The sequence below is a fragment of the Cynocephalus volans genome, chromosome 2 (assembly GCF_027409185.1).
Source record: "Cynocephalus volans isolate mCynVol1 chromosome 2, mCynVol1.pri, whole genome shotgun sequence".
NCBI lineage: Eukaryota > Metazoa > Chordata > Mammalia > Dermoptera > Cynocephalidae > Cynocephalus > Cynocephalus volans.
Window position 1 is genome coordinate 197420807 of NC_084461.1, and position 27741 is coordinate 197448547.

At 38.6% G+C, this 27741-nt stretch overlaps 1 protein-coding gene across 7 annotated transcripts in view; it reads left to right on the plus strand.

Moving 5' to 3' along the window:
- GIT2 (GIT ArfGAP 2) overlaps positions 1 to 27741 on the plus strand; it is a 51926-nt gene that overhangs the window by 13141 nt on the left and 11044 nt on the right. Inside the window, exons 8-15 of one of the 7 annotated variants that reach the window (XM_063085598.1) lie at positions 11348 to 11393; positions 12496 to 12547; positions 15973 to 16045; positions 16298 to 16395; positions 17330 to 17441; positions 20375 to 20517; positions 22361 to 22510; positions 26419 to 26667. In XM_063085598.1, the coding sequence (XP_062941668.1) occupies positions 11348 to 11393; positions 12496 to 12547; positions 15973 to 16045; positions 16298 to 16395; positions 17330 to 17441; positions 20375 to 20517; positions 22361 to 22510; positions 26419 to 26667 (923 nt within the window). Of the gene's footprint in view, positions 1 to 11347; positions 11394 to 12495; positions 12548 to 15972; positions 16046 to 16297; positions 16396 to 17329; positions 17442 to 20374; positions 20518 to 22360; positions 22511 to 25118; positions 25188 to 26418; positions 26668 to 27741 lie in introns of those variants that run through there. The other 6 variants (XM_063085600.1, XM_063085599.1, XM_063085604.1 and 3 more) reach the window with 6 other exon arrangements.

The following is a 27741-nucleotide window of genomic DNA, read 5'->3' on the forward strand; positions in this document are numbered from 1 at the left end:
GTTGAGCATTTTTTCATATGTCTGCTGGCCATTTGGATATCTTCCTTAGAGAAATGCCTACTTAGCTCTTTTGCCCATTTTTTAATTGGGTTGCTTGTTTTCTTCTTGTAAAGTTGTTTGAGTTCCTTATATATTCTGGATATTAATCCTTTGTCAGATGTATATTTTGCAAATATTTTCTCCCACTCTGTTGGTTGTCTTTTAACTCTTTTAATTGTTTCTTTTGCTGTGCAGAAGCTTTTTAGTTTGATATAATCCCATTTGTTTATTTTTCCTTTGGTTGCCCGTGCTTTTGGGGTCGTATTCATGAAGTCTGTGCCCAGTCCTATTTCCTGAAGTGTTTCCCCTATGTTTTCTTTAAGAAGTTTTATTGTCTCAGGGTGTATATTTAAATCCTTAATCCATTTTGAGTTGATTTTAGTATACGGTGAGAGGTATGGATCTAGTTTCATTCTCCTGCATATCGATATCCAGTTATCCCAGCACCACTTGCTGAAGAGGCAGTCCCTTCCCCAGTGAATAGGCTTGGTGCCTTTGTCAAAGATCAGATGGCAGTAAGTGTGTGGGTTGATTTCTGGATTCTCTATTCTATTCCATTGGTCAGTGTGTCTGTTTTTATGCCAGTACCATACTGTTTTGGTTATTATAGCTTTGTAGTATAGCTTAAAGTCAGGTAGTGTTATGCCTCCAGCTTTATTTTTTTTGCTCAGCATTGCTTTGGCTATTCGTGGTCTTTTATTGTTCCATATAAATGTCTGAATAGTTTTTTCCATTTCTGAGAAAAATGTCTTTGGAATTTTGATGGGGATTGCATTGAATTTGTATATCACTTTGGGTAGTATGGACATTTTCACTATGTTGATTCTTCCAATCCAAGAGCATGGAATATCTTTCCATCTTCTTGTATCCTCTCTAATTTCTCTCAGCAGTGGTTTGTAGTTCTCATTATAGAGATTTTTCACCTCCTTGGTTAACTCAATTCCTAAGTATTTTATTTTTTTGGTGGCTATTGTAAATGGGCAGGCTTTCTTGATTTCTCCTTCTGCATGTTCACTATTGGAGAAAAGAAGTGCTACTGATTTTTGTGTGTTGATTTTGTATCCTGCTACTGTGCTGAAATCATTTATCAATTCCAAGAGTTTTTTTGTAGAGGTTTTAGGCTGTTCGATATATAGGATCATGTCATCTGCAAACAGGGACAGTTTGACTTCATCTTTTCCAATCTGGATGCCCTTTATTTCCTTCTCTTCTCTGATTGCTCTGGCTAGTACTTCCAACACTATGTTGAATAGGAGTGGTGAGAGTGGGCATCCTTGTCTAGTTCCTGTTCTTAAAGGAAAAGCTTTCAGCTTTTCCCCATTCAGGATGATATTGGCAGTGGGTTTGGCATATATGGCTTTAATTATGTTGAGATACTTTCCCTCTATACCTAACTTATAGAGGGTCTTTGTCATGAATGAGTGCTGAACTTTATCAAATGCTTTTTCAGCATCTATAGAGATGATCATATGGTCCTTGTGTTTGAGTTTATTAATATGGTGTATCACATTTATTGATTTGCGTATGTTGAACCAACCTTGCATCCCTGGGATGAATCCCACTTGATCGTGATGAATAATTTTTCGTATGTGTTGCTGTATTCTGTTTGCTAGTATTTTAGTGAGGATTTTTGCATCTATATTCATCAAGGATATCGGCCTGTAGTTTTCTTTTTTGGTTATATCTTTACCTGGTTTTGGTATCAGGATGATGTTTGCTTCATAGAATGAGTTTGGGAGATTTGCGTCCGTTTCAATCTTTTGGAATAGTTTGTAAAGAATCGGTGTCAATTCCTCTTTGAATGTTTGGTAAAATTCTGCTGTGAATCCATCTGGTCCTGGGCTTTTCTTTGTTGGGAGCCTTCTGATAACAGCTTCAATCTCCTTTATTGTTATTGGTCTGTTCAAATTTTCTACGTCTTCACGGTTCAGTTTTGGGAGCTTGTGTGTGTCCAGAAATTTATCCATTTCCTCCAGATTTTCAAATTTGTTGGCGTATAGTTGTTTATAGTAGTCTCGAATGATTCCTTGTATTTCAGATGAATCAGTTGTAATATCGCCTTTTTCATTTCTAATTTTTGTTATTTGAGTCTTCTCTCTTCTTTTTTTTGTTAGCCATGCTAATGGTTTGTCAATTTTATTTATCTTTTCAAAAAACCAACTTTTTGATTCGTTGATCTTTTGAATTGTTTTTTGGTTTTCAATTTCATTCAGTTCTGCTCTGATCTTAATGATTTCTTTCCGTCTGCTAACTTTAGGATTGGATTGTTCTTGTTTTTCTAGTTCTTTAAGGTGAAGTGTTAGGTTGTTCACTTGCCATCTTTCCATTCTTCTGAAGTGAGCATTTAATGCAATAAATTTTCCCCTCAATACTGCTTTTGCAGTATCCCACAGGTTTTGGTATGATGTATCATTGTTTTCATTAGTTTCAATAAACTTTTTGATTTCCTGCTTGATTTCTTCTTGGACCCATATGTCATTAAGTAGAATGCTGTTTAATTTCCATGTGTTTGTATAGTTTCCTGAATTTCGCTTGTTATTAATTTCTAGTTTTAATCCATTGTGGTCTGAGAAGATACATGGGATAATTCCAATTTTTTTGAATTTATTGAGACTTGATTTGTGACCTAATATGTGATCTATCTTGGAGAATGATCCATGTGCTGATGAGAAGAATGAATATTCTGAGGTTGTTGGGTGGAATGTTCTGTAGATATCTGCCAATTCCAATTGGTCTAGAGTCTTGTTTAGATCTTGTGTTTCTCTACTGATTCTTTGCCTAGATGATCTGTCTAGTATTGACAGTGGAGTGTTCAGGTCCCCTGCTATTATGGTATTAGTGTCTATTTCCTTCTTTAGGTCTAATAGAGTTTGTTTTATAAATCTGGCTGCTCCAACATTGGGTGCGTACATATTTATGATTGTTATGTCTTCTTGATGGATCAGTCCTTTTATCATTAAGTAGTGTCCCTCATTGTCTCTTTTTATGGTTTTTAGTTTAAAGTCTATTTTGTCAGATATAAGAATAGCCACTCCGGCTCGTTTTTCTTTTCTGTTTGCATGGTAAATCTTTTTCCATCCTTTCACTCTTAGTCTGTGTGAATCTTTATGGGTGAGGTGGGTCTCTTGTAGGCAGCATATAGTTGGGTCCTGCTTTTTGATCCAGTCAGCCAGTCTGTGTCTTTTAATTGGGGAATTTAAGCCTTTAACATTAAGAGTTGTTATTGAAAGGTGTTGATTTATTCTTAGCATTTTATTGGTTGTTTGGTTGTCTTAGGTGTCTTTTGTTCCTTGCTTTCTGATTTACTGTTTGGTTTCTTTGTTTGTTGGTTCCTTAGGTTGTAGATAGTGTTTTTGTTAGCTTGTTTTCTCTTCATGAATGCCATTTTTATTGTACTAGCGGGTTTAGATTTTTCTTAGGTTTTTATGGCAGTGGTAGTTATTTTTCAGGAACCAAACCCAGTACTCCCTTGAGGATTTCTTGTAAGGGTGGTCTTGTGGTAGTGAACTCCCGCAGTTTTTGTTTGTCTGAGAAATATACTATTTGCCCCTCATTTCGGAAGGATAGCCTTGCAGGGTAGAGTATTCTTGGTTGGCAATCTTTGTCTTTTAGTATTTTGAAAATATCATCCCATTCCTTTCTAGCTTTTAGGGTTTGTGATGAAAAGTCTGATGTTAACCTGATTGGGGCTCCTTTATAGGTGATTTGACGCTTCTCTCTTGCAGCTTTTAAGATTCTCTCTTTGTCTCTGAGTTTTGCCAATTTGACTATGACATGTCTTGGAGAAGGCCTTTTTGGGTTGAATACGTTTGGAGATCGTTGAGCTTCCTGGATCTGAAGATCTGTGATTTTTCCTATACCTGGGAAGTTTTCTGCCACTATTTTGTTGAATATGTTTTCAATGGAATCTCCATTTTCCTCCCCTTCTGGAATACCCATGACTCGGATATTTGAGCGCTTGAGGTTGTCTGATATCTCTCTCAGATTTTCTTCCATGTTCTTGATTCTTTTTTCTTTCTTTTTGTCTGCTTGTGTTATTTCAAACAGCCCATCTTCAAGTTCAGAGGTTCTCTCTTCAACTTCGACAAGCCTGCTGGTTAAACTCTCCGTTGTGTTTTTTATTTCGCTGAATAACTTCTTCAGTTCAGCAAGTTCTGCTACATTTTTTTTCAGGACATTGATTTCCTTGTATATTTCCTCTTTCAGATCCTGTATACTTTTCCTCATTTCATCATGATGTCTAGCTGAGTTTTCTTGTATCTCATTCAGTTTCTTTAGAATTATCACTCGAAATTCCTTGTCAGTTATTTCAAGGGCTTCTTGTTCTATAGGATCTAGAGTATGAGATTTATTAACTTTTGGTGGTGTACTTTCTTGATTTTTTGTATTTCTGGTGTCTTTTTTTTGGTGTTTATTCATTGTGGCAGGGGGTTTCACAGTCCACCGGTTTAAGACTAATGACTAACTAGGATGTTGCTGTTGTTGCCAATTTGGTATGGCTCCCGCCGTGACTGCTCAGTTGGCCTCTAGTGTCTTGTGTGTGTGGTTGCCTCGGGTCTTGGGCTTCTCCGGGGATCCACCTTTCTGGTCAGCTTGTACTCTGCTGGGCTGGTGGATCACGTACCACAGGGTGTGTGATCTCTGTTGAGCTTTCACTTTCTGTACAGGACTTCTCCCCGTTCCGTGTGCTCTGGCCCAGGCTGTTAGATCGTGCAGTGGCGACCCCACCGGGTGTGTGGTTTCTGTCGAGTCTCCGCCTCCCTGGCCGCACGTCTCCCCCCTCTGTGCACACTGTGCTGGGTTGGGGCGTGTCTTCTGCACCCCTCGTCTATCAGCTGGGCCTTCAAGACCCTGCTCAGCACCGCCTCGCCCAGGAAGTCTACCAGGTTTCTGCTAGGCACAGACGACCGGTCTCTCTGGGTGCCTTTGTAACACTGTGTAGATCTTTCTCAGGTCTTGTTCACCTTTGTATCCCCCCGGTATAAACCGAGTCTAGTGCCCGCCTGCAGCCTGCTCTCCGGCAGGATCAAGCGGACCTGGGAACTCTCCTACCACACTATTCCCAACCAGAAATTCGTTAGGCTTTTTTCCAAACTGGTGGTCGCAGAGATGGTATCTGCCTCCCAGTAACAGGAAGTTTACCGGGGCCGGAGTCCAGGGTGTGGTGGAGTGACAGTCGGCCCGCCCGTACTTCCTAGCCCTCCCAACACTGGTCGGGACGCCCCACGCCCCCAGCCCTGCCAGAGAACCGTGGAGGGAGTGGGAGAGGAAGCCGGCCCGCAGGGTCCGGAAAGCCCTGCGCCAGGCAAAGCAAATGGGCTCAGTGATGGCCGAGCAGGGCGGAGCTGCCCGCACCTGGGAAAATGGAGGCAGCACCGGGGCAGTGAGTGGCCTGGTGGTGCAGTCGGGGAGCCGCGTGGGCAACCACCCCCTGAACAGAGCTGTGCCAGGGATCACTCACAGTGCTGTGCCAGGTCGGGCGCTCGCTCTGTCTCTGGTTTGTTGCCTTCCGTGTTCTCGGCGCTGCCGCCTCCGGCTGTTCAGTCGCGGCGCCGCTCGGGCGCTCCCAGGAGTCTTCTTTAATGCCGGCCTGAAACCTCGAATCTTGAATAGGGCAGCTGGCCGCCTTCAGTGCGGCCCCAGCCTCCGGGATCCTGGCTGCATCCACAGCAGCCCTGGCGCCGTGTTCCCTGTTTCAAGACTCGCTTTTGCAGCTAAGAATCAGTTCTTTTCCTGCTCCACACTTCAAAGCTGTTGCCTGTAAATGAGGCAGCCTCTCCTGCCGGGGGCAAAGTGGCGTTGAGCCCCCACGACCGGCCAGCAGCAGCAGTCCTCCCTTAAGAGATGGCCAGAGGAAGGTCCACAAGTTTCCCGGCTGCCTGAGGCCCAGTGGCCACCTTTTCCACCTCAGCTACTCCGCGCCAGCCGCTGCAGCCGCCGCCATCTTAGTTTCCCTCTTATGTTCTTTAAAATATGTATGATAGTTGAAAACAAAAGTTATAACATCATCAGGTGGGGTTTTCAGCATATGTCAATGTAATACATTTGACAACTACAACATAAAATGGGAAAGGGTGAAAGAAATATGATGGTAAGATTTCTACTTTCTACTTGAAATGGTAAAATAGTATTTCTAAGTAGACTGAAAAGTATATTGTAATCGCTAGCACAACACTTAAAAAAAAAGACTATACAAAGGTATCAGGTCAAATGCTTAGAGATAAATTAAAATGGAATGTTAAAAATTACTTAAATAATCAAAAGTATTTTTATTCAAAATATTTTTAAAAAGAGGAAATGGGATAATAAGAAACTGAGGACCAAACAGAATAAATAATAAAATGATAGACCTAAATCTATACATATCAATAATTACATTAAATGTTAGTGATATAAACATGCCAATTACAAGCAGAGATTGTCAGAATGGATCTAAAACAAAACACAAAAACCAAGACCTAACTATATGCTGTCTTCAAGAAACCCACTTTAAATAAAATGATATAAGCAAGTTAAACACCAAAAGGTGTAAAAAAGATATATTATGCAAACAGTAAGTAAAAGAAAGCTAGAGTGGCTATGTTAATATCAAAGTAGACTTCAGAGCAAGGAAAATTAGCAGGGATAGAGAGGGACCTAACATGATGATAAAAGAGACAATTCTCCAAGAAGACATACAATTCTAAGTGTATACATCCAGCAACAGAGCTTCAAAATACATGAAGCAAACTGTGATAGAAGTGAAAGGAGAAAAGGTCAAATTGATTATTGTTGGAGATTCAATACTCCTCTTTTAGAAATAGATAGAGCTAGTAGATGGAAAATCAGTAAGGATATAGAACCGAACCAAACCAAAAGCTAACTGGATCTAGTTGACATATAGAATACCCTTCTCAACAACATCAGAATACACATTATTTTCTTTATAAATTTTTAAATTTTTTATTGAATCATAATTGATTATACATATTTTGGGGGTTCAACATTGATGTATGTTGGTCAAATCAATTTTATTAGTATATACATTATTACAAATTGTACTTATTCTTTATGCCTCTTATCAAATCTCTCCTCATCCCCCTTTCCCTCCCTCCTCCCACTTCTGATAACCCTAGATTTCTTTTTTCCTTCTGAAAGAGTAACGCTTATTCTCTTGATTTGTTGCCTAGATGATCTGTCCAGTGCTGAGAGAGATGTGTTCATGTCCCCCACTATTATCATAGAGTAGATGCTTCTTCTGTCACTCAGGAATGGGATTTGTGGAGAGAGATATCCTCTTCCTTTCTCAGTCTCCACTGGTGACTATCCTTGTGTCAATGCACTCAAGTAGCTGTCAGGCCACCTGCATGATGGTTGTGACCTCTAGCCACTTTTGTAGCAGCCATAGCTATTGTAGTGGATGTGGTGGGCCACCCAAAGGGATGTGGTGTTTTTGGCGTGTTTGTTGCCTGGTTGTGGGAGGAAGGGTCAGTCCCCGGCTCCATACCTCAGGACTCCGGGTGGCCCCTTAGCAAGAATGCACATTCTTTTCAAGTATACATTGAACATCCACCAAGATAGATCATATCCTGGGTCATAAAACAAACCTTAGCAAATCTAAAAGAATTTAAATCCTACAAAGTATATTTTCTGAGTATAATGGAATTAAATGATAGATAATAAAAATAAAACTGGAAAACACTCGAGTGAAATGCTTGGAAATTGAACACTCTTCTAAATAATCCATGGGTTGAAGAGGAAGTCTCAAGGGAAATTAGAAAATATTTTCAACAGAATGAAAATGAAAATATAACATCAAAATCAGTGGGATGCAACTAAAGCAATGCTTAGAGGAAATTTTATAACATTAAATTCTTACCTTAGAAAAGAAGAAAGGTCTCAAATCACTAAGCTTCCCTCTGAAGATATTAGAAAAAGATGAGCAAAATAAATTTGAATAAGAGCAAAAATTAATGAAATTGAAAGAGGAAAATAGTAGAGAAAAATCAATGAAATCAAAATGAATCAATGAAATCAATCATTGATTCTTCTAAAAGACCAATAAAATTGATTAATGTCTAGCCATACTGACAAAAAAAGGAAAGAGTACAAAGATGGGGATATTACTAAAAACCTCACAGACATTACAGGATAATTTAAAAATAATATAAAAACTCTATGCACATAAATTGGACAACTTAGATAAAATGGACTAATTCCTTAAAAACCACAAACTACCCAAACCCACCCCAGAAGAAAGAGATAATATAAATGTGTAACTCTATGTTTTAAAGGATTTGAATTTATACTTGAAAACATTACGTTAAAACCCCAGGCCCAGATGGTGAATATTTCGGTGAACTGGCAGAAGTGATGTTGCCATACGTTACAGTAAATATAGTTTATGACTCACATGGTCCACTACCTTTACAATTATTACTCTTAATCAATATTTTTAGGTGTTTGGAATTCACATTTCAAGTTTTACACATGAAATGAGACTATTCTACCAAACATTTAAAGAAGAAATAATATCAGTTCTTCATGATATCTTTTAGAAAATAGAATGAGAGGGAACACTTCTCAACTCATTTTATGAGGCCAGTATTATCTTGATACCAAACCCAGCACAAAAAAATAACCCTTGTGAACAAGACAAATCCTTACCAAATGTTAAACAGATTGAATTAAATATTATGTAAAAAGAAAAATACAACCAAGTGGGGTTTCCAGATATGCAAGGCTGATTCAGTAATTGAAAATCAGTTAATATGATCTATCATGTTAACAGACTAAAAAAGAAAAATTATATCAGTTAATGCAGAAAAAGCATTTCAACAAAATTCAACATTCATTCACGATAAAAAAGAAAAAATAGGGTGTTAGCAAGAAATTGGTAAAGGGCCACAAAAAATGATTACATTGTGTAACGATAAATATAGTAATGAAAAAAAAGAAAAGAAAAAACCTTAGCAAACTACAATAAATGGGACTTCCTTAACCTGATAAAGGGTATCTTTAGAGGAACCAACTGCTAACATCACCCTTAATTATGAAAGACTGCTTTTGTCCTCAGATTGGGAACAAGACTAGGATGTCCACTCTTACCACTCCTATTCAGCATCACACTGGAAATTCTAACAGGTGCCATAAGGCAAGAAAAATAAGTTAAAGGTATAGAGCTTGGAAAGGAAGAAATAAACCCATTCACATTCAGATGAGATGATTTCTTATCTACCTAGAAAATCCCAAGGAACCTACGAAAAAGTTCCTAGAACTAATAAATGAGTTTAGCAGGGTTGTAGAATACAAGGTAGACAGCCAAAAATCAATCATATTTCTATAGACTAATAATGAATAATTGGCAGCTGAAACTAGAAAAACAATACCATTTACAGTAGTTCCAAATTAAATACTCAGGTATAAATCTCACGAAATATATGTAGGATTTATATGCTGAAAACTACAAAATGCTGATGAAGGAAATCAAGGAAGACCTGAACAAGTAGAGAGACATACTGTGTTTATGTATTGGAAGACCCTATAGTTAACATGTCAGTTCTTCACAAATTAATGTAAAAATTTAATTCGATTCAGGATTTCTTGTAGACATCAACATGCTGGTTCTAAAACTTAAATGGAAAGACAAAGGAGCTAGAATATTTAAGACAGTTTTGCAAAAGAAGAATAATGTGAGAGGAAGCACACCACCCAATTTTGAGACTTGCCGTAAAAAGCACGACAGACAGCAAGACAGTATGGCATTGATGAAGGGATAGACACATAGATCAATGAAACAGTATGGAGAATCCAGCAATAGAACCACACAAATATGTTCAGTTGATTTTGACAAAGGTGCAGAGGTCATTCAGTGGAGGAAGGAATCTTTTCAATATATGGTTTGGGACAACTGGACATCCATGTGCAGAAAAATGAACTTCAACCTAAAGTTCAGATGTGATACAAAATTAACTCAAAATGGATCATAGATCTAAATGTAAAACCTAAACCTATAAAACTTCTAGAAGTAAACATAGGAGAAAATCTTTGTGATCTTGGATTAAAGTTCTTGGGAATAACACCAAAAGCACAATAAAAGAAAATATTGATAAATTGTACTCCATTAAAATTGAAAACTTTTGCTCTGAGAAAACTAAAGTTAAGAGAATGAAAAGACAAGCCACAGACTGGGAGAAAATATTTGGAAGTCATATATTCAACAAAGATCCTGTGTCCAAAATATTTAAAGAACTCTTAAAACTCAACAGTAAGAAAACAAACAACCCAATAAAAATTGGGCAAATTTAATATAGAGATGGCCAAAAAAAAAAAAAAAAAACCCAAAAACATGAAGAGAAGCTCAGCATCATTAGCCATTAGGGAAATGTAAATTAAAACCACAGTGAGATACCCACGACATACCTATTAGAATGTCTAAAATTTAAAAAACAAAACAAACCATAAACTGACAATAAAAGTGCTGGGAAAGACACAGAACAACTATAACTCTCATATGCTGCTGTTTGGAATACAAAATAATAGAGTTATTCTGGGAAAAAGTCTAGAAGTTACTTACCAAGTTAAACATACATTTACCATATAACCCAGAAGTCCCACTGCTAGGTATTTATCCAAGAGAAATAGACTTAACATTTACACGAAATCCCGTACGTAAGTACTTATAGTGGCTTTATCCATTGGAGCATGGATCAGTGTCCTCTGAAAGCTGGATTAGGACTGAGTCAGTAAGCATCGTAAGAAATGGAGTCCGTGTCTGGACTACTTGCCCCAGCCCTGACCATTTTATATTGATTGATTAAATTGAACAAGCCAGCAAAGCTCAGTGAAGCTCCACTGCACCACACTGCAAGCTGATGGAACCCTGGTCTGAACTAATTAAGCTCCCTAAACACACTTTCCATGGCTGAAGATCATCAGTTTTACTGCGGGTGAGCCAATCATAAGGGTTGGGGTAAGATCATAGGTTTTCTGTTTAATTACTTCTGGGCATTTGTACCACTAGAAATCAAGGATATAATCCTTAATACTGGCCAGGTTTTTGAGAATTTGTAGCCAATGTGGCAATTCTGTTCTCCCACATGACTCATAATTATGGAAAAATACTAATTGCAAAACTTGGCTGGCTTGTTAGCTCAGTTAGAGTGCAGTGTTATAACACCAAGGTCAAGGCTTTGCATCCCCTTACTGGCCAGCTGCAAAAAAAAAAAAATCCAATTGCAAAACCTAAATTGAGAAAATAATAGTGATGTTCTTTTACAGATCTTATCAATATTTATATGAACAAAATTTGACTTGGTTTCTGTTTCAGATCACAAAAATGGACAACACTTTATAATACCTCAAATGGCAGACAGGTAAGGCCATAGATGTACCAATCAATTTTATCTGTCACTAATATTTCCTTGGTTGTATAGTATGTAAGTGTATTATATTTTGTGTTTAACAAAGCCCATACATTTTTCTCTTTTATGGCTATACAATTTGGAAATAAGACGGCTGTAAGTAAACCACCATATAAAACTTAAGTTTGAAAGAGCACAAGTAACAAGTTTACTGATAAAAAATTGTTACTGTTTTAGCCAGCTGTGATAGTATATTGTGTCTCTAGATTATATTCACAGAATATTTCTGTATTATAAGAGATTATAGTCTTTGCCTATTACAGGAGTTGGCAAACTGTTTTTGTCAAGGGCCAGATAGTAAATATTTTAGGTTTTATGGACCATACAGCCTCTGTCCAACTACCTAGCTCTGCTGTTGTAGACAAAAGCAATCATGGACACTATGTAAGTGAATGGGCATGTCTGTTCCAATAAAATTTTATTTCTGGACACTGAAATTTGAATTTCCTATATTTTCACATTTTTAAATATTATTCCCCCCCCCCCCAACCATTTACAAATGTAAAAACCATCTTTAGCTCAGGGTTTGAACAAAAAAAGCCGAGAATTTGCCAACCCCTGGTCCATAAGATAAGATGAGTTCATTGCCACAGGAATGAACCTTAATCCATTATTTAGCCAGTTACCTTTGCACAAATACTGTCAAGAGTTTATGAAATGATTAACTGCTCTTCCAGATGTAATCTTGCCATTCCGGTTTTTCTCATCTTCCCTTTTCATATTCTACTATTGTGCTCTTTTAAAAAGGCTTCAAAAATTGTGACTTCTCACATAAGGGTATGGAGATTAACCTGGCAATAGCTTTTTGTTGTTTAGTTAGGTAATTTTTTAAATCTTTACCATGTTATATGATTATGGTATCTTTAGAAGGAGTTACTTTCGTGAAATTGTTCTGTTCTAAGTTTCCTCACTTATGCTACTGGGCTATAGAATGCTTGGCTCTGACAGCTTCTACGAGCTCCAATTAATATTTTCATCCCTTGGGTATCTTAATCTACAGATCTCACAAACATGGTTTTATTTATTTGCTTATTAGTTTTGTATATTTTCTTAGCAGCCTGGATTTGTCTGAATTGGCAAAAGCTGCTAAGAAGAAACTTCAATCTGTGAGTATCTCTCTTTACTGGTGAACTCCAGTGTGGGAATCAATGTATCCTGCCGATACCTATTCTCAGTCCAAGTTACCTATTACATCAGATGATTTTATTTCATACTTTTAGATGTTGTTAAATTAGAAGACCATTAAGTATGTAGCAATGAAAATCGAAAGCACTGTTAAGTTTAGTATATCCAATTCCTTAGCTCTGCTTCAAATAATTCCATTTTTCTCTGTCATGTTAAAAGTGAAAACTGTGCCTTTGACATTAGGAAGTTGTTTCTTCTCATGAGAGTTTCCTGGTTTCTCTACGTGTGGCTAAGTGGGGCATGCTTCCTTGGGATTACTTTCTATAGCCATGTAAGGTGCTCGAGAATGATAAAAGCTGGTACTGGAATGGTGGTGAGTCCCTTTTGAGATCCAGGCACAGTTGTATTTTCTTGCTCATGCCATGCCATTCATCAGAACTTTGTAAATTTATGCCTTTAAAAGCTGGTGGTCCTGGCCCATGTGTACTCAGAGTTTCCCCAACTCAGTGGGTCACAACCCCACTTGAATCTGTGTATTTCTTTCCAGCCTGCCTACCTCAGCCTTTTCAGGGCCCTGGGAAACCTCCTTCTCTGGGAACAATTTCTCTTTGTATAGTTCACTCAAGTGAAGCCTCACCAGGGCACTTCACAGCCATTTTAACCACCAGATGAGTTCTCATTGGTCACTGGATCGGAACCAAGATTCTTAACTTCTTTTCATAACCTTTAAGGGCATGATTCAACTCTCACCTTTCAGAGCTTGCCCTGTTTCCCCTCTGGTTCCGAGTGTGTGTGTATGTGTGTGTTTCTTTATGGATTAACACTCTCTGAGGCTGTGAGCTGCCACGTTCATGTCTCCCAGGAACTCTTTTGCTTGCAGTGTTTGCCCTTCCCAGCTTCCATACCTTTTATCATTCAAGGAGCTGAAATCTGACCACCTTTTCCATGTAAGTAGTAGCTGTCCCAAAGCCTAATTCTAAAATTGCAACTTCCCTAATTTATAACTTTCTCCTCATCCCCCTTTTCACAGAAGACTCTTTACTAGAACTTCATATAATATTAAGTATTAAATATTACATAAAATGAATTTATCCTTACTAGTATATAACTGTATTATGAAATAAATGTGTTTTATGCAATATGTTTGGTGTCTCTGTGTTCTCTATCTACGGTTTTGTGTGTCTGTGTGTTTTATTGCCTTTCTTAAATTAAGGAGGTTGTATAGTAAGATGATAAGCTTTGGAGTCAGATAGCACTAAATGTGTGATTTCCCTTTAATTACTCAATATGTAAGCAAATTTTTATTATAAATAATCCAAACCTAGATAAAACTCAGGTTGCCTTTTACTTTTCTACATTTACTAGGCTGGAAGCTGCATGAAGGCTGAGGTTTTGTCTGTACTATCTCTAGCATGTGGCAGGCATTAAATAAATATCTGGAACAAATTTTAGCACAGTTCTCAGAATCTGGTACTCTGAGTCCAACTAGTCAGATACACACTGGTCGGCTCTGCCAAGCTCCTTAGCTTCCCTGTGCCTCAGTGTCCTCCTCTAGGAAAGGGAGATGATGCTCCAGTAGGAGCTGCAAATGCGCGCTGCTCAGGAAGGCTGAGCTGCCATCAGGACTGGCTGCCCCCACCCTGTGGTCTGTTCCTCACATGGCTCTTACCAGTTCCAGCTCGGTTTGTCCTCCAGTATCTTCCTCTTCTTCCTCTGTCCTTTCTTCCCTCTCTCCTTGCCTCCCTGCCTGCCTGCCTGGCTGCCTGCCTCCCTCCCTCATCTCTCCCTCCTGCCCTCCCTCCCTCCTTCCATAATTAAAAGCTGAGAGAAATACAACAAAGACTAACATATTCCTTTAATTAGTAATTAACATTTTAAGAGACTTAAACTTGGATCTCAGATTCATGACTTACTAGCTTTGTGACTTTAGGCAAGCTACTAACTTCTGTGCCTCAATTTCCTTGTCTGTAAAATGGGACAATACTAGTTCCTCTCTTCATATAAGTATTGTAAGTATTAAATAGGATGTTATTAACACAGTGCCTGGTATATAAGCCTTCAATGAGTGTGGGCTGTTGTAGTTGTTATTGATAAGAACATTAGCTTGTAATCCCTTAGAGGAAGAAACTGGATATTTATGAAGCAAGTTCAAGCTACCAATCTTTTATTATCTTATTTGGCACAGGCTCTCAGGGCTTATTTTATTTTACTTTTATATATATATTTTTTGGTGGCTGACTGGTACAGGAATCTAACCAACTGAGCTAACCGGCCAGTCCCACTGGGTTTATTTTTAATTATAATTGTAATGTGATCACACTAGAGAAAATTTGGAAAATAAAGAAGGGGAATCATTCTCAGTCATTATACTCTTAATGGATTCAAAAACTCAATGTTTTGGTATACTTTCAGTTTTTATTTCATATGCAAATCTTTTTTAACTGAAAATCATAATTATAGAATTTTATATCCTGCTTTTTTTTACCTAACATTGTATTGTACCCATTTTAATGTGTTCCTATGAGATCTCTATAGCCAGCATTTTAAATTGCTGCATAAAATACCTTCTTGTCAGTCTGTGAGTGGGTATTTCCTGAGCTGCTCCTAAGTGTGAGGTTGTTCGTGGATGTAAGGAGCACACTAGGGAACATAGCAAGTTCAGCATCTCCTCTCACAGAGCAGGGAAGCAGTCAGTTAAAAAGTCACAACTGCAAGTGTCAGGGTGAGTTTCATGAGCCGAAAAGTGCAGAGAGAGCTGGAGCCGCCCTGGCTGGGGCTTAACCTTGTCTGGGTGGGAAGATGTTGATTGTCCTCCCCATAGGCACTTCATTCTGTGTGTGATTGTTCTGGGAGTGACACCACGCAGTGTACTGATTAGTCAGGCCGTGCTTTGTTAGGGAAGCTCAGTTCTTTTGGCGATGGAAGGACTGTTACAGAAGAAGATAGCAAAGAAACCTAACTGAGGTCTGGGTCATGTTTTTGTGCAAGGGGACATTTTGTCCTCTCAAAACAGTATGTTTTTGTTTATTTATCCTACCAAGGGTTTAGGATCCCTTACATTTGGGGAACTGGCAAATGCTCTCATGAGCAGAAGGGCAATATCACAAGAGTAGTAGAGACCTGGAACCCGCTTTTGAGATGATGCACTTTAGATACCTCTGACCTCCTTAATAGCAGTGAGCGATGCTGTCAGTATGTCATAAAGTAGTGAGGCTGCTGTGGGAGGCAGATACTTTTAAAGGATCTGTATGATTTTGAAGATGTATTGTTCGTTTAACAGTGGGTATTTACTAAGCACTGACTTTGGATAAGACAGTGGAGATAAAGGGTGAATAAATCACAGTCCCTTCTCGTCCTCCTGGTGTTAATTGTTGTCCCTTGTGTTCCTGATATTTTTTACTTTCAGCTAAGTAATCATTTGTTTGAAGAACTTGCCATGGATGTGTACGATGAAGTTGACAGGCGAGAGACTGATGCAGGTGACTTAACATGTGGCTTTATCTAATAAGCTTCTGTTATCAGTGGGCAGTGACAAGCTGCCAGCCTCAGTGTTTTACTTGCCCAATTTCTACTGTCCTGATAATGTGTGTGTCAACATTTACCTTTGCGTATGTTGGCTTCAGAGTGTGCTTCCCCAAATCTCCCTAGTAACACGTGAGCCATGCCTCCCAGAGGAGCAGTGGCACATCAGGTGTGATGAGATTCTGTCTCTGGCTCTTTCTTTTGGCTAGTCTGGCTTGCCACGCAAAACCACAGCACCCTGGTAACCGAGACAACCGTCGTCCCCTTTCTTCCGGTCAATCCTGAGTACTCATCAACACGAAACCAGGCAAGTGTCTCAGTTTGAAAAGTAACTAGTAGTAGTATTTGGGGAATGGCTAATGTCATGGTATTTCATTTTGCCAGCACAGGTATTTTAAATTTTTTGATCAATTTAAATTTAGTATCCTTTATACACATATACACAACTCACAAAATAAAATTGATGTAAATAGATGAGTAGGAAAGAATATAAAACAATTCACAGAAGAAATATAAATGGCTTACAAATGTGAAGAAATGTTTAACCTTATTAGTAATGAAAGAAAACAACCTAAAGGCATTAGTGAAGTTTTCATCTGATAAGGATCTAGCAAGATGGGCTTTCTCAGGCCATAGAGAAGATTTTAAATTGCTGTAGACCTCAGAAAAGCAATTTGTTGGCCAGTTTCAGAAGCCTAAAAATTAAGTACGTCCTTTTACATGGGAGTTCATCTTTTGGGAATATCATCTAATAAAATGAAAATAGATTTGCACACAATGATTTTCATCTAAGCACTGTATATAATACTAGAGCATTAAAAACAGCCTAAGCATCCATCAACAGGAGAAAAGCTGAGTAAATTGGGAAGTTTTAGTTTTTATGATTAATGGCTATATGTAAAGATAGAGCCCCCACATCTAGACTATACATTGTCTTGAAATTTAACAATTTCCCTCCAATTTGGTATTCTTATTTACTGCGTCTACTTCAAAACAATTAACAATAGAAGAAAAACATTAAGTAGAACCATTTTATTTTTGCTCATAAAAATTAATATTCATTGTGAGAACTTGTTACAAAGTTCTCTTATATAAATGGTTTTAAACTGTTCACATGGAAAATGTTAATGTTTGATTCAGTAAGTTCTTTACAGAAGTCTATCAATAATCTGACTAGTTTTGTGTGACTGTGTATATATTTTTACATTGGAGAATATTTCCGATTATTTTCTCACCCTCAGGGCAGACAGAAGTTAGCTCGGTTCAATGCCCATGAGTTTGCCACGCTGGTAATAGATATTCTCAGTGATGCCAAGAGGAGACAGCAAGGCAGTCCTCTCTCTAGTTCAAAAGGTAACTGCCCAAACCTCTAAGTGTGTTTGCTTTTTTGTCCTTCTAAACTTGACACAAGTGTTAAATGTAATGTTATAAATTAATGAAAGTGTTTGTCAGCTTAAAGTTCTGTAAGTTTTATCAGTAGCATAGTATCACCAAAGGTTTACCTGTTAGAGCCCTGGTGAATTAACAATATTTCAAAGTTATTTACTGTTATTCAAATTTGTCTTGTATATGATTACTTTCTTTTGGGTCACTTACTTTCCCTATAAAATTGTATCCTGAAATTAACCCAAAAGTCTGACTTAGATTTGTTAAAGGACATAAGAAAGTAAACTCTCTTGATCGAGATTGCATCTCACCTGCCTGCTATTGCTTATCTACGAAACTGAGTCCTGAATAATTAAAATTTGTTGCTGTAAACTTCAGTAAGAATTATTGTGATTTGTTAGATAAAGAAAGCATTAAGCATCTGTTTTCAAGGTGCCCTGTAGCTCAGGATCTTATCTCCATTATGCTAAGGGATGTACTTCCTCTCCAGCCCTTACTGTATCTTTATTGGGTTTTTTTTTCTAATTATAGAAATTACACTTTTTAAATTGTAAGACTTTTAAACAAAAGACATATGTACCATAAAAATTAAGTTTTCAGTCAGTATCACATTCCCCAAAGACAGTAATCATTAACTGACAACAATTCGTTCTTTCTTTTTGCCTGTTCGAGAATTTGATTTTATTGATTCAACCAGGAATAAAGAAGTTCTGAGGTTTATTAAATTCTGATGAAGATGCAGTGACAGAAGTCTTTGCATAAATTTGAAGTCTCAAAATGTGCCTAGTCTGATTTCAGAGTTCCATTTCTAGGTCTTTATGGAGTGGAAATAATCAGAGATATTATATGTCATTTATGCATAAAACAGCAGAAAGATTAGAAACAACTAAATAATAATAGAACAATTAGTTGCACATTTGAATGGTACGCAGACATCTTTTTTGGTCAGAGGATATGTAATGATATGAGAAAGTAATACATTTTTAAGATTTAGTATAATACCAGTTTTGTAAGCAAAACATATTTATATATACATATGTACAAGTGAGTACAGTTGACCCTTGAACAACTCAGTGGTTAGGGGTACTGATCCCCTAGGCAGTTGAAAATCTGAGTACAACTTTTGACTCCCCAAAAACTTAACTACTACTTTCATTACTTAAGTAGTAGCCTACTGTTAGGAAAACTAGTTAACTGTTAAGCATTCATGACATACCTAACCAACAATTTTTCAATGTATTTATTGAAAAAAATCCATGTGTTGTTCAGGTTTACTGTGTACCAGATGTAAGTATAGATATATTGATTGATTGATTCTCATCTGAGGATTCCATATTTGCAAATTCACCTGCTTGGTAAACTTTACTTGTAACCCCAAAGTCAATATTAAGCACTTTTGAGGTCATTGTCAGACATGCAGAGTGGTAAAAAATTCGAGTCACCCAAAGCACACATTCCTGGCTGAGACTGAACAGGGCAACTCCCTGCCTTCTTATTACAGCTATGCTATAAACAAGTGTCCTTTTCATGGTCTATTTAGTGCCACATTGTTTTTCACATTTTTGTGCTTTTTTTTTTTTTTTTTTTTTTGGTGATTTCACTGTTTAAAAATGGCCCCCAAGCATGGTGCTAAAGTGCTGTCTAGTGTTCCTAAGTGCAAGAAGGCTGTGATCTGCCTTACAGAGAAAAATGTGTGTTAGATAAGCATCATTCAGGCATGACTTATAGTGCTGTTGGATGTGAGTTCAACGTTAATTAATCATGTGTTAAACAAGGTGTCTCTAAACAGAAACACACGTAAAACACGGTCATAAATATGTTGACTGGAGGCTCTCAGGAAACTAACCTGTCTGTATTTTCCCTAGGGCAATGGTTTGGTATTGGCTAATTCATTCTTTACAGCAATACAACTACCAAGAATAACAAGAATTGACTGTGTACAAGGGTACTTCAGAAAGTTTGTGGAAAAATAGAATTAAGAGATAATACAAATCTTTCTATGAACTCTTTGAAGGAGAAAAAAGACTAGAAAGAAATAGATCAATATAACAATGGCTATAAGTGATTATCTTCCTTGTTCATTAGTTTCCAAATTTTCTATATAGAATCTGTATTCTGCCACTAGATTATGTGCTTTTAAATATTTTAAAAATTAAAATAGAACCTAGTCCTTTTAAGTAGCCATAATTCGTCACCCAGATATTATCCATCAAGATATCTGGAAAACGATATGAGAAATCAGAGGTTAGCTTGAGTTGCCTAAAAGAAATTAGAGAGACTGTAGTTTATGAAATCTTTTATTCAAAATGTGTGAGATCCTATGGAACCATCCCTGCTCTCCTATGGATGGAATAGATGCTTTTAATAACATACACATGTGTGTCCATTGGATTCATTCTCCTCTTTGCTCTCTCACTGGGGTTCAGGTAACTGAATGCCAGCATTCCAATTCTTTGATCACCTAATTTCTAGTCTCCGGTTTAACAATTTGCTTTCTGTTTTGACATGATATTACCTTGTAAACAAGTTGCAGGTATAATGGAATTACGGTTCATCTTACATTAAGTGCAGCTTTATTTTCATCATCTGGAGCTACACTCTATAGAAACTTGGGAACCTGTCTCCTTAATCCATCTTAATCCTCCTTAATCCTAAACCATCTCCTTAATTTGCCCATATTTGGTAGGTAGATCAGAGGAATGCTTGACTTTCTCTGTGGAGCTGTCCATCTTGTTGATACCTTTTTTTGTTATCCCTATATTGGTGTGACTATAACATTGCTATTTCTGTCATTTTCTTTCAGTCTTTAAATAGCTAAACCAAAAAATCCTCCCAGTAGTGTTCTGGAAGGAAAAAAAATGTTTTAAGCCTTAAGTAAAGTTATTTGCTTCTATTGATAGACAATGTGGAGCTTCTACTGAAAACAATCAATAACCAGCACAGTATTGAGAATCAGGACAATGACCAGCCAGACTATGACAGTGTGGCGTCAGATGAAGACACAGATTTGGAAACCAATGCGAGCAAGGCCAACCGGCAGAAGGTGAGAGAGCACACACTTCACACAGAGGGCGAATGCATTTCTTTTAAAAATCTCTCTCCTGCAAAATTGCCTTATTTATCAGTCACTTGACGGCTAGAATTATGAAAGGTGCTGTGAAGGCAGAGATGGGTTCACTACTAGCTTGGGCCAAGCAAGGGTGGAACAAGGTAAATGGTTTTAAAATAGGGGTTCTTTGTCCCTGAGTCAGTTGCTGAATCACAGCCCTCCTGCAGTCGTGACTTTATACAACTTGTAAGGAGTGGCTGGTGTGTTCTACTCATGCAACAAATGTTTACTGTGTGACTTCTGTGAATGGTACTCTCTGAAACGAGGCCTAGTCCCTTTCCTGTGAGGATGTCACTGCCTACAAGGAAAGAAAACTGCAGTACAAGGTACAAAGTGATATATGTCATACAAGACACAAACAGAAGCTGAGGGGGTGAGAAGAGAGAGAACTTTTGGCTGAGGAGTGTGAGAGGAGGCTCTGTAAATGGGATGGCCTTACAATATGCTTTAAAGGACACATGGGATTTGGGCATGTCGGGGAGGTGGGGAAGAGTGGTGGAGGCAGAGAGAAAGTGAAACCAGGGCATGTGGGGGAAAAGCTGGTCATGTCTAGGGACTGCCTGCAAGGGTAGCACTCAAAGCTGCAGCAGGAGATTGTGGAGCCAGATGGAAGAGCCTGGCCTCATGGGCAGTGGAGCCCAAGAAGCTGTGGGCAGGGCAGGAGGGCAAAAGTCAAGGCCACATTTGGGGGAGACTGTTCCAGTGGGTCAGGGAGTGGAGGGAGCGAACCCAGTTAGGGTACTCTTGAAGAGGTCCAAACAGGACCCACTGCTGAATCCCCAGCACCAGCCTGTGGAGGGGCTCAGCAAACATTCAAGAATGGATGAACAGGAAGTACAGTGGAAAAGTCTTGGCAATAAGTGGGAGATTTGAGGTGGGGAGACAGACTTAGAGAAGATGTCTGTAGAGTTTTCCTGCTCACATGACTGTGAGAATGATGACGCCCTTGGCAGATGCAGGGGACACCCCTGCCCAGGCTCTCCAGAAGCCATCCAGTTCAGTCAGTGAAAGCCAAGGTCACTGCAGGTCCCCCTGTGACCAGATCCTCTGTTGACTAAGTGTGCCCCCACCTTACCCCACCACCTTGCATATCTGCTCCTACTAGCTGAGCTTGGCCACTGGCTGGAATGTTCTCCCTCTAGATCCTATCTGACTGATTCTCTCTCCTCCTTAGGCCCTTGCTCACATCTTACCTACTCAAAGGCTTACCCAGCTCCCTCATTAACATGCAGCCCACCTTCACCCCTCCTTCAGCTCCTCAGCCCCCCTACCCTGCTCCATTGTATCTTTTTCTACAGCACTAATCACCTTCTATCACACTATATACTTATTTTTATTTTTTCCCTCTCTTATGCGGCTGAGAAACACCATGGAAGCAGGAATCTTTGTCTTTTTTCTTTTCTGATACATCCCAAACACCAAGAACACTGCCTAATCCTCAATAAAAATGTTGAATGAATTAATGAAAGAATGAATAAAAAAGAAAAATGAGTGAGCAAGAGAAAGGCATACAAGACAAGACAAACATCTTTAGACAATCATTGTCAGTGCAGATTTGTAGTCCCACTATCTGTTCCATTAGAAAATACTGACTTAAAATTTTTTAAAATATCACAGTGACCCCACTTTTATTTTTACATTACTCTCAGAAGCCTTGATTTGGTTTGATTAACTTTACAATCCAGCTGGCATGGTCAGAATTTGAAATTCTTTAGCTGTTAGTCTTTAATGTTATCATCATCTCAGATTGTGAACATTTTCCCCAATTTATTTTTAGAGTCTAGATTCAGATTTATCAGATGGACCAGTCACTGTACAGGAGTTTATGGAGGTCAAAAACGCTCTAGTGGCTTCTGAGGCCAAGATACAACAGCTAATGAAGGTGAATAACAACTTGAGTGACGAGCTGAGAATTATGCAGAAAAAGGTAACATGTTGATAAATGCCAGGATGGTTGACTCTTTCATCCCATAGTGTAAGGAAGAATCCCAGGCACCATGCTTGTGGCCAGAGGGAAGAAAAGCAATATTGTAACAGACCTAGAAATCTTTGGGCCACAAAAAAAAAAAAGAAAGAAAGAAAGAAATCTTTGGGCCAGGCTGTCTTTTTGGAAGCAGAATGTGTTTGGATATTTGAATTGTAATAACTTTGATTAGAAATATATCCTGAGTAAGGTCCCTAAGTAGAGAAACCTAACAGCCTATTAAGTGTTTGTGTCAGTTATAGTAACTTTTACACTATTTTGAGCTTCCTGGGAACCTGGTTGCCACTCCGTGGATGTGATTCTTCCCTATTCTAGTTCTAAGGAATAATCACACCACGAAAACCAAGCAGTCTAAAGCCCCGGACAGGTGTAAGTGTTTCTCAGCATTCAAGCCCCACCCCTCCCTGTGCAAAGGGGGCTTTCCTGCTCACTCTTCCTCTGAGTTGTTAACAGTCCCCACCCCACTCCCCCAGCCCTGGCAGCCCTATCCCACATCCCCGCTTTATTTTTCACCAGCACTGACCACTTATTTGTGGTATCTCAGAGCAGGACCTGCCACAGAGTAGGTTCTCAGTAAAGAAGAGAAAATATTTCATTTGTACTAGCAAGAACTGCATGCTAGTAAGAAACAGTCCCATTCGTTCAGCACTTTCTCGTTCCTTACCTTTTGAGAGAATCAGAACTGTATGAATATATTAATTCCTAAAAGGAGAGTGGCTAATAGTAGCAAGGAATACACTTAAGAGGGGTATAGTGCATGTAATTCTTTATGAGAAGGCTAAGAAAAGGAAGTTGAAAAATTCCAAATTTCACCCAAGACTTTGTGGGTGTTGCTCCCATCATTCCTCTCCAAAAATGAGATTTTGTATGCCTCCCTTAAACAAGACAAAGTATTTGAGAGTACTTCAAAAAGTTTGTGGAGTGCTGGCCAGTTAGCTCACTCAGTAGAGCGTGGTGCCAGTAGCACCAAGGTCCATGGGTTCGGATCCCCATACCAGCCAGCCACCAAAAAAAAAAAAAAGTTTGTGGAAAAAAGAAATTAAAAGATAATATGAATCCTTCCGTGAACTTTTGAAGACCCTGTGTATAACCTGTATCTTAATACTGTCAGTTGAGGAGTAATCTTTCAGACTCACTTTCAAGGCCCTGAGACTTCATTTGTGGCTGGGTCCTTCTCAGTACTGCTTCCTAAAGGAAGGCCACAAAACTAAAAAAGGGGCCCATGCTCCTCCACTCACTAGGGAAGTAAACTGCTACGCACCTTCGCCTGAGGTTTGGTCTAGGATTCTTTTGGTGTTAAGTTCTAGATCATTTATTGAGACCTTTTGAAATAAATGGCTCCAATACCTATAATAGATGGGGACAAAAATGCCTGGTGATCAGTCAGCCTTTAATAGACACTTGTTCAGTGCCTACTGGTCCTGTCTAGGACTGGTGTGTAGCCGTGAACAAAACGGACCATAACATATAAGACCTACACTTCCTCTGCCTTTTCTGAAATATATTTCGTTTAATGGATTATAATATGTCCCATTGATCAGAGTAATAATTTTGTTGAGGTGACTTGTTCTGATACACGCTGACTTTACCATTGGAAATCAATCTGCTAAGCATGACCTTTTTTATTCTATAACGCTCCTTTTAGTATTTGTAGAAATCACCAGAGATAGCCTTGTATCTCTGAAAGCAAATTCTTGAGCTTCTTCAAGAAACGCAGAGTGAAATTATTTGCCATTGCTCGTTGATTATCTCTTCAGTTCTTAGAAATGCTTTTGATTTCTGAAACCACTGAATTATCTATAACTCTTTATTTCCTATTACACTCCATCCAGACGAACAAGTGTAGCCTGGATCTCATTAAGATAAGCATCATTAAAATTTACCGGAGGACATCTCTCTAAATACAGAGTACTAAAATTTTTTGAAATTGAAATCAGGAACTTGTGCTCATCAAAACACATTCAAACAAAATCCAGGCTGGATGTTGTAGAGGCCCAAAAAGCATTAGAATAAAGTTTCAGATTTCAAAAAACTGTAACAGAGCGTTTTTACAAAGATAAACACGTGACTAGACAGATGGACCAGTCCTCTGTTGAAGGACATGTGTCAGTTATGCTTCTCAGTTTTGGGACCTTGGTGATTTCACTTTAGGCCCTGGGTTTCGTAATAAATAGTTTTGACAGGTACCTCATGCTTGTCTGTATCCTGGAATGTAGGAATTTTCAGCGGCTGCTTGTCACTTCGCAGCTGTTCTTTCTTTGGAAAGGGAGTTGCAGCTGTAGGTTATACCCTGAAAGCCTTTGTGGTGCAGAAGCCGTCTTATCATTCCTTGATGGCTCACTCTCGGAGGAGACTAAGAACAAGTGAATTTTCTGTGGAAGAGGCAGAAGTCACACTTTCACAGAGGTTTGGCACTATCAGTATAATATATGTGCATTTTGTTTACTTAGCCAAAATGTATTGGTTTTATTTCAAAGTTAGCTTAAGATTTTTTTCATATGTAAAGTTGACAAAGTAGCGTGATTTGTATCTGATCTTTCATATTTAACAGTTGCTTGGAAAAGATGCTAATTAATGAAGAGGAACAGCTGCTATTGGTGTATTTTTCACAGATCGGTGCTTTCTAAGTAAAATTTGAAAGTAACTCCCAACATTGAATGGGTTTGCCATTGAAAAAGTAATGATCTTCTGGTGCAAACACAGTTGTTTGTGGACTTAAACCTTGGCACTGGTGGGGAATTTGGTCACATTTTACAATCTGTCAAAGAGTAGACAGCTGAACTCATACCACACCCAACTTATAAAATGTCATGGAAGCTGAAGGAGCACCAGAGGGGAAGGACACTGCAGAATGGACGCAGTTCATTGTGTTTCAAATGCCAGATGCTAAAGAGTAACACGATTCCTTGCTGATCCCTTAACTAAATCATCAAACACCATGAAGCAGCCTGCATGTGAGGAATGGAAAGAGCATTCAGGGCCTCCACGTGACAGTCTCTAACTAAAATGGGGTGGTGCCAGGCAGATTAAAGTGTTTAAAGCTGACACCACCATTGTTGTGTTGTTTGGGTGACAAAGCCAAAGGAGTGAAAGGCCAATATTCCAGCCCTGGCAGAAAGACGATCGATCACCAGAGGGAAGCAAGCATGCTGCATGGAGCATTCATATGAAGATGTTCACATAGTTCAATAGGTTTCCAGTTTTCTTTGTGATACGTTAATATACCACACTTAACAGGATTCAGTTCCATTTTTTAAAAAAAGTGCTGAATTGTTTGGAATATGAAGAGTCTTATGTAATAAAAACTGTTGATTATAATTTTTCTTGTTGGCTTTTTGGAAAGGAATAGCTGATTTTTCATAAGCTGAATTTCACTGTCTTCTTGCTTTGCAAAGCAACTCTAGTTATCTTTGTGCTGCTTCCATGGTGTCTGCTGTCATTTTTGGCATTTGCAAATTGCTCAGGGCTCATTTGAAAAGCAAGTTACCTAAGTGATGTTTTAATGATCTCAAGCTCTTGCTTGAAATAGCCTTAGAATAACCCAGAGTAGAGCTTGCCTGCGAACATTTCCCAGCCCCACCATGAAAAATTTTTAAGTGGTTAGGCATGTAGTTTTTAAAAAAATCTAAACTGCAACTTTTCCACATTCAGAAATTAAACTATTGTGAGTTGATTGTGTTTCACTCATTCCAGAAGAAAGAGTTCTTGTTTGTAGTTGCTTTTTACTTTTAACCCAGCTAGCTGTTATTGTTCTAATTGTTTAAAGCTGGTAGTTGTATTTGTTTACTTGGTGTTTGCTTTTTCTGCTTGCTATAGAAAAACACAGTCCCACTGCCAAACATTTCTTTCAGCTTCAAACACTCCAGAGTGAAAATTCGAACCTCAGGAAACAGGCCACAACCAATATATATCAGGTGCAAACTGGTTCTGAGTACACAGACACTTCCAACCACTCTTCCTTAAAACGACGTCCGTCTGCCCGGGGCAGTAGGCCCATGTCCATGTACGAGACGGGATCAGGTCAGAAACCATATCTCCCAATGGGAGAAGCGAACCACCCCGAGGAGAGCAGGACGAGACTCCAGCCCTTCCCCGCGCACGTAAGTAACACCACTGGCGCTTTCGCTGTTCACTCTCTGTGCAGCCTGACTACTCCGTTCCACATTCTGAACCTGCAGATCCCCACGCTTCTGCTTTGCCAAATTGGACTCTGAGAGTTGCCATTGTGTTTGCTGTATTAACATGTCCACAGATGCTTTTGATGTTCCTGCAGGCACACAGGGCCATCGACGAAAGTTTTACAACCAGTTTGGGGATTCTGGCTCTTGCTCGACTCCCACTCCCCTTTTTCTCCCGCATATCTATGATCTATTTCCCAGCCAGCCAGAATTGGAACTTTTAGTAAAGCTTCCTTCCTTTCCCATTTCCAAAAACAAAAACAAATTGTAAAGGTCACTAGCAGAAATAAGTGTCACCTTCTTCAAGGTAGATGGCGACTGCCCATTTACAAACTGGAGCCCTTTAGTGTCCAAGATGCCTTTTCGGCTCCTCCCATATGAGCAGGTGGCATCTGTGGCCCTGTACGCAAGCAAGGCAAGTCTGGAGGCTCCAAGTCTCTGCAGCCTCCCTGTGGCTCAGTGTGACTGCTGGGTTACCTTCTGCATCCTTCTACCTCCTCCACTTCACAGAGAAAGTGTGGCTTTGTCATTTCATAAAAATGTAATGTCAAAACTCTATATCAGTCTTACAAGTGTTGATTGAATTCCAAAGAGCGTATTTTGTAGCAGGGTTCTAACAAGCTTATTTTACAATGGGATAAGTATTGTGTTGTGAGGTTTTCAAATGTTATATTTCTTTTGGATTAATATATTTTAAAAATCTATGTTTTAAGAATGTTACAGACATTTTAAGCTTTTTCATGTGATATTTTTTCTTTTTTAGAGAATAACATTTATCTTTTTGAATGTCAAAAGTTATTCTTCAGTCAAATGTTATAGGAGTTTGGAAACAATTCTCAGGGTAAATGCAAAGTAAAGGATATGGTGTAGGAAAATTAAACCCTAGTTTAATTTTGTCAAATTTATAGTGTTGTTATATTGTAATTAGGAATCCATTATTGTGACTTCTTTTTATGTTTTTTTGGTTTAACATTCTAAGGCAACTGATTTAATACA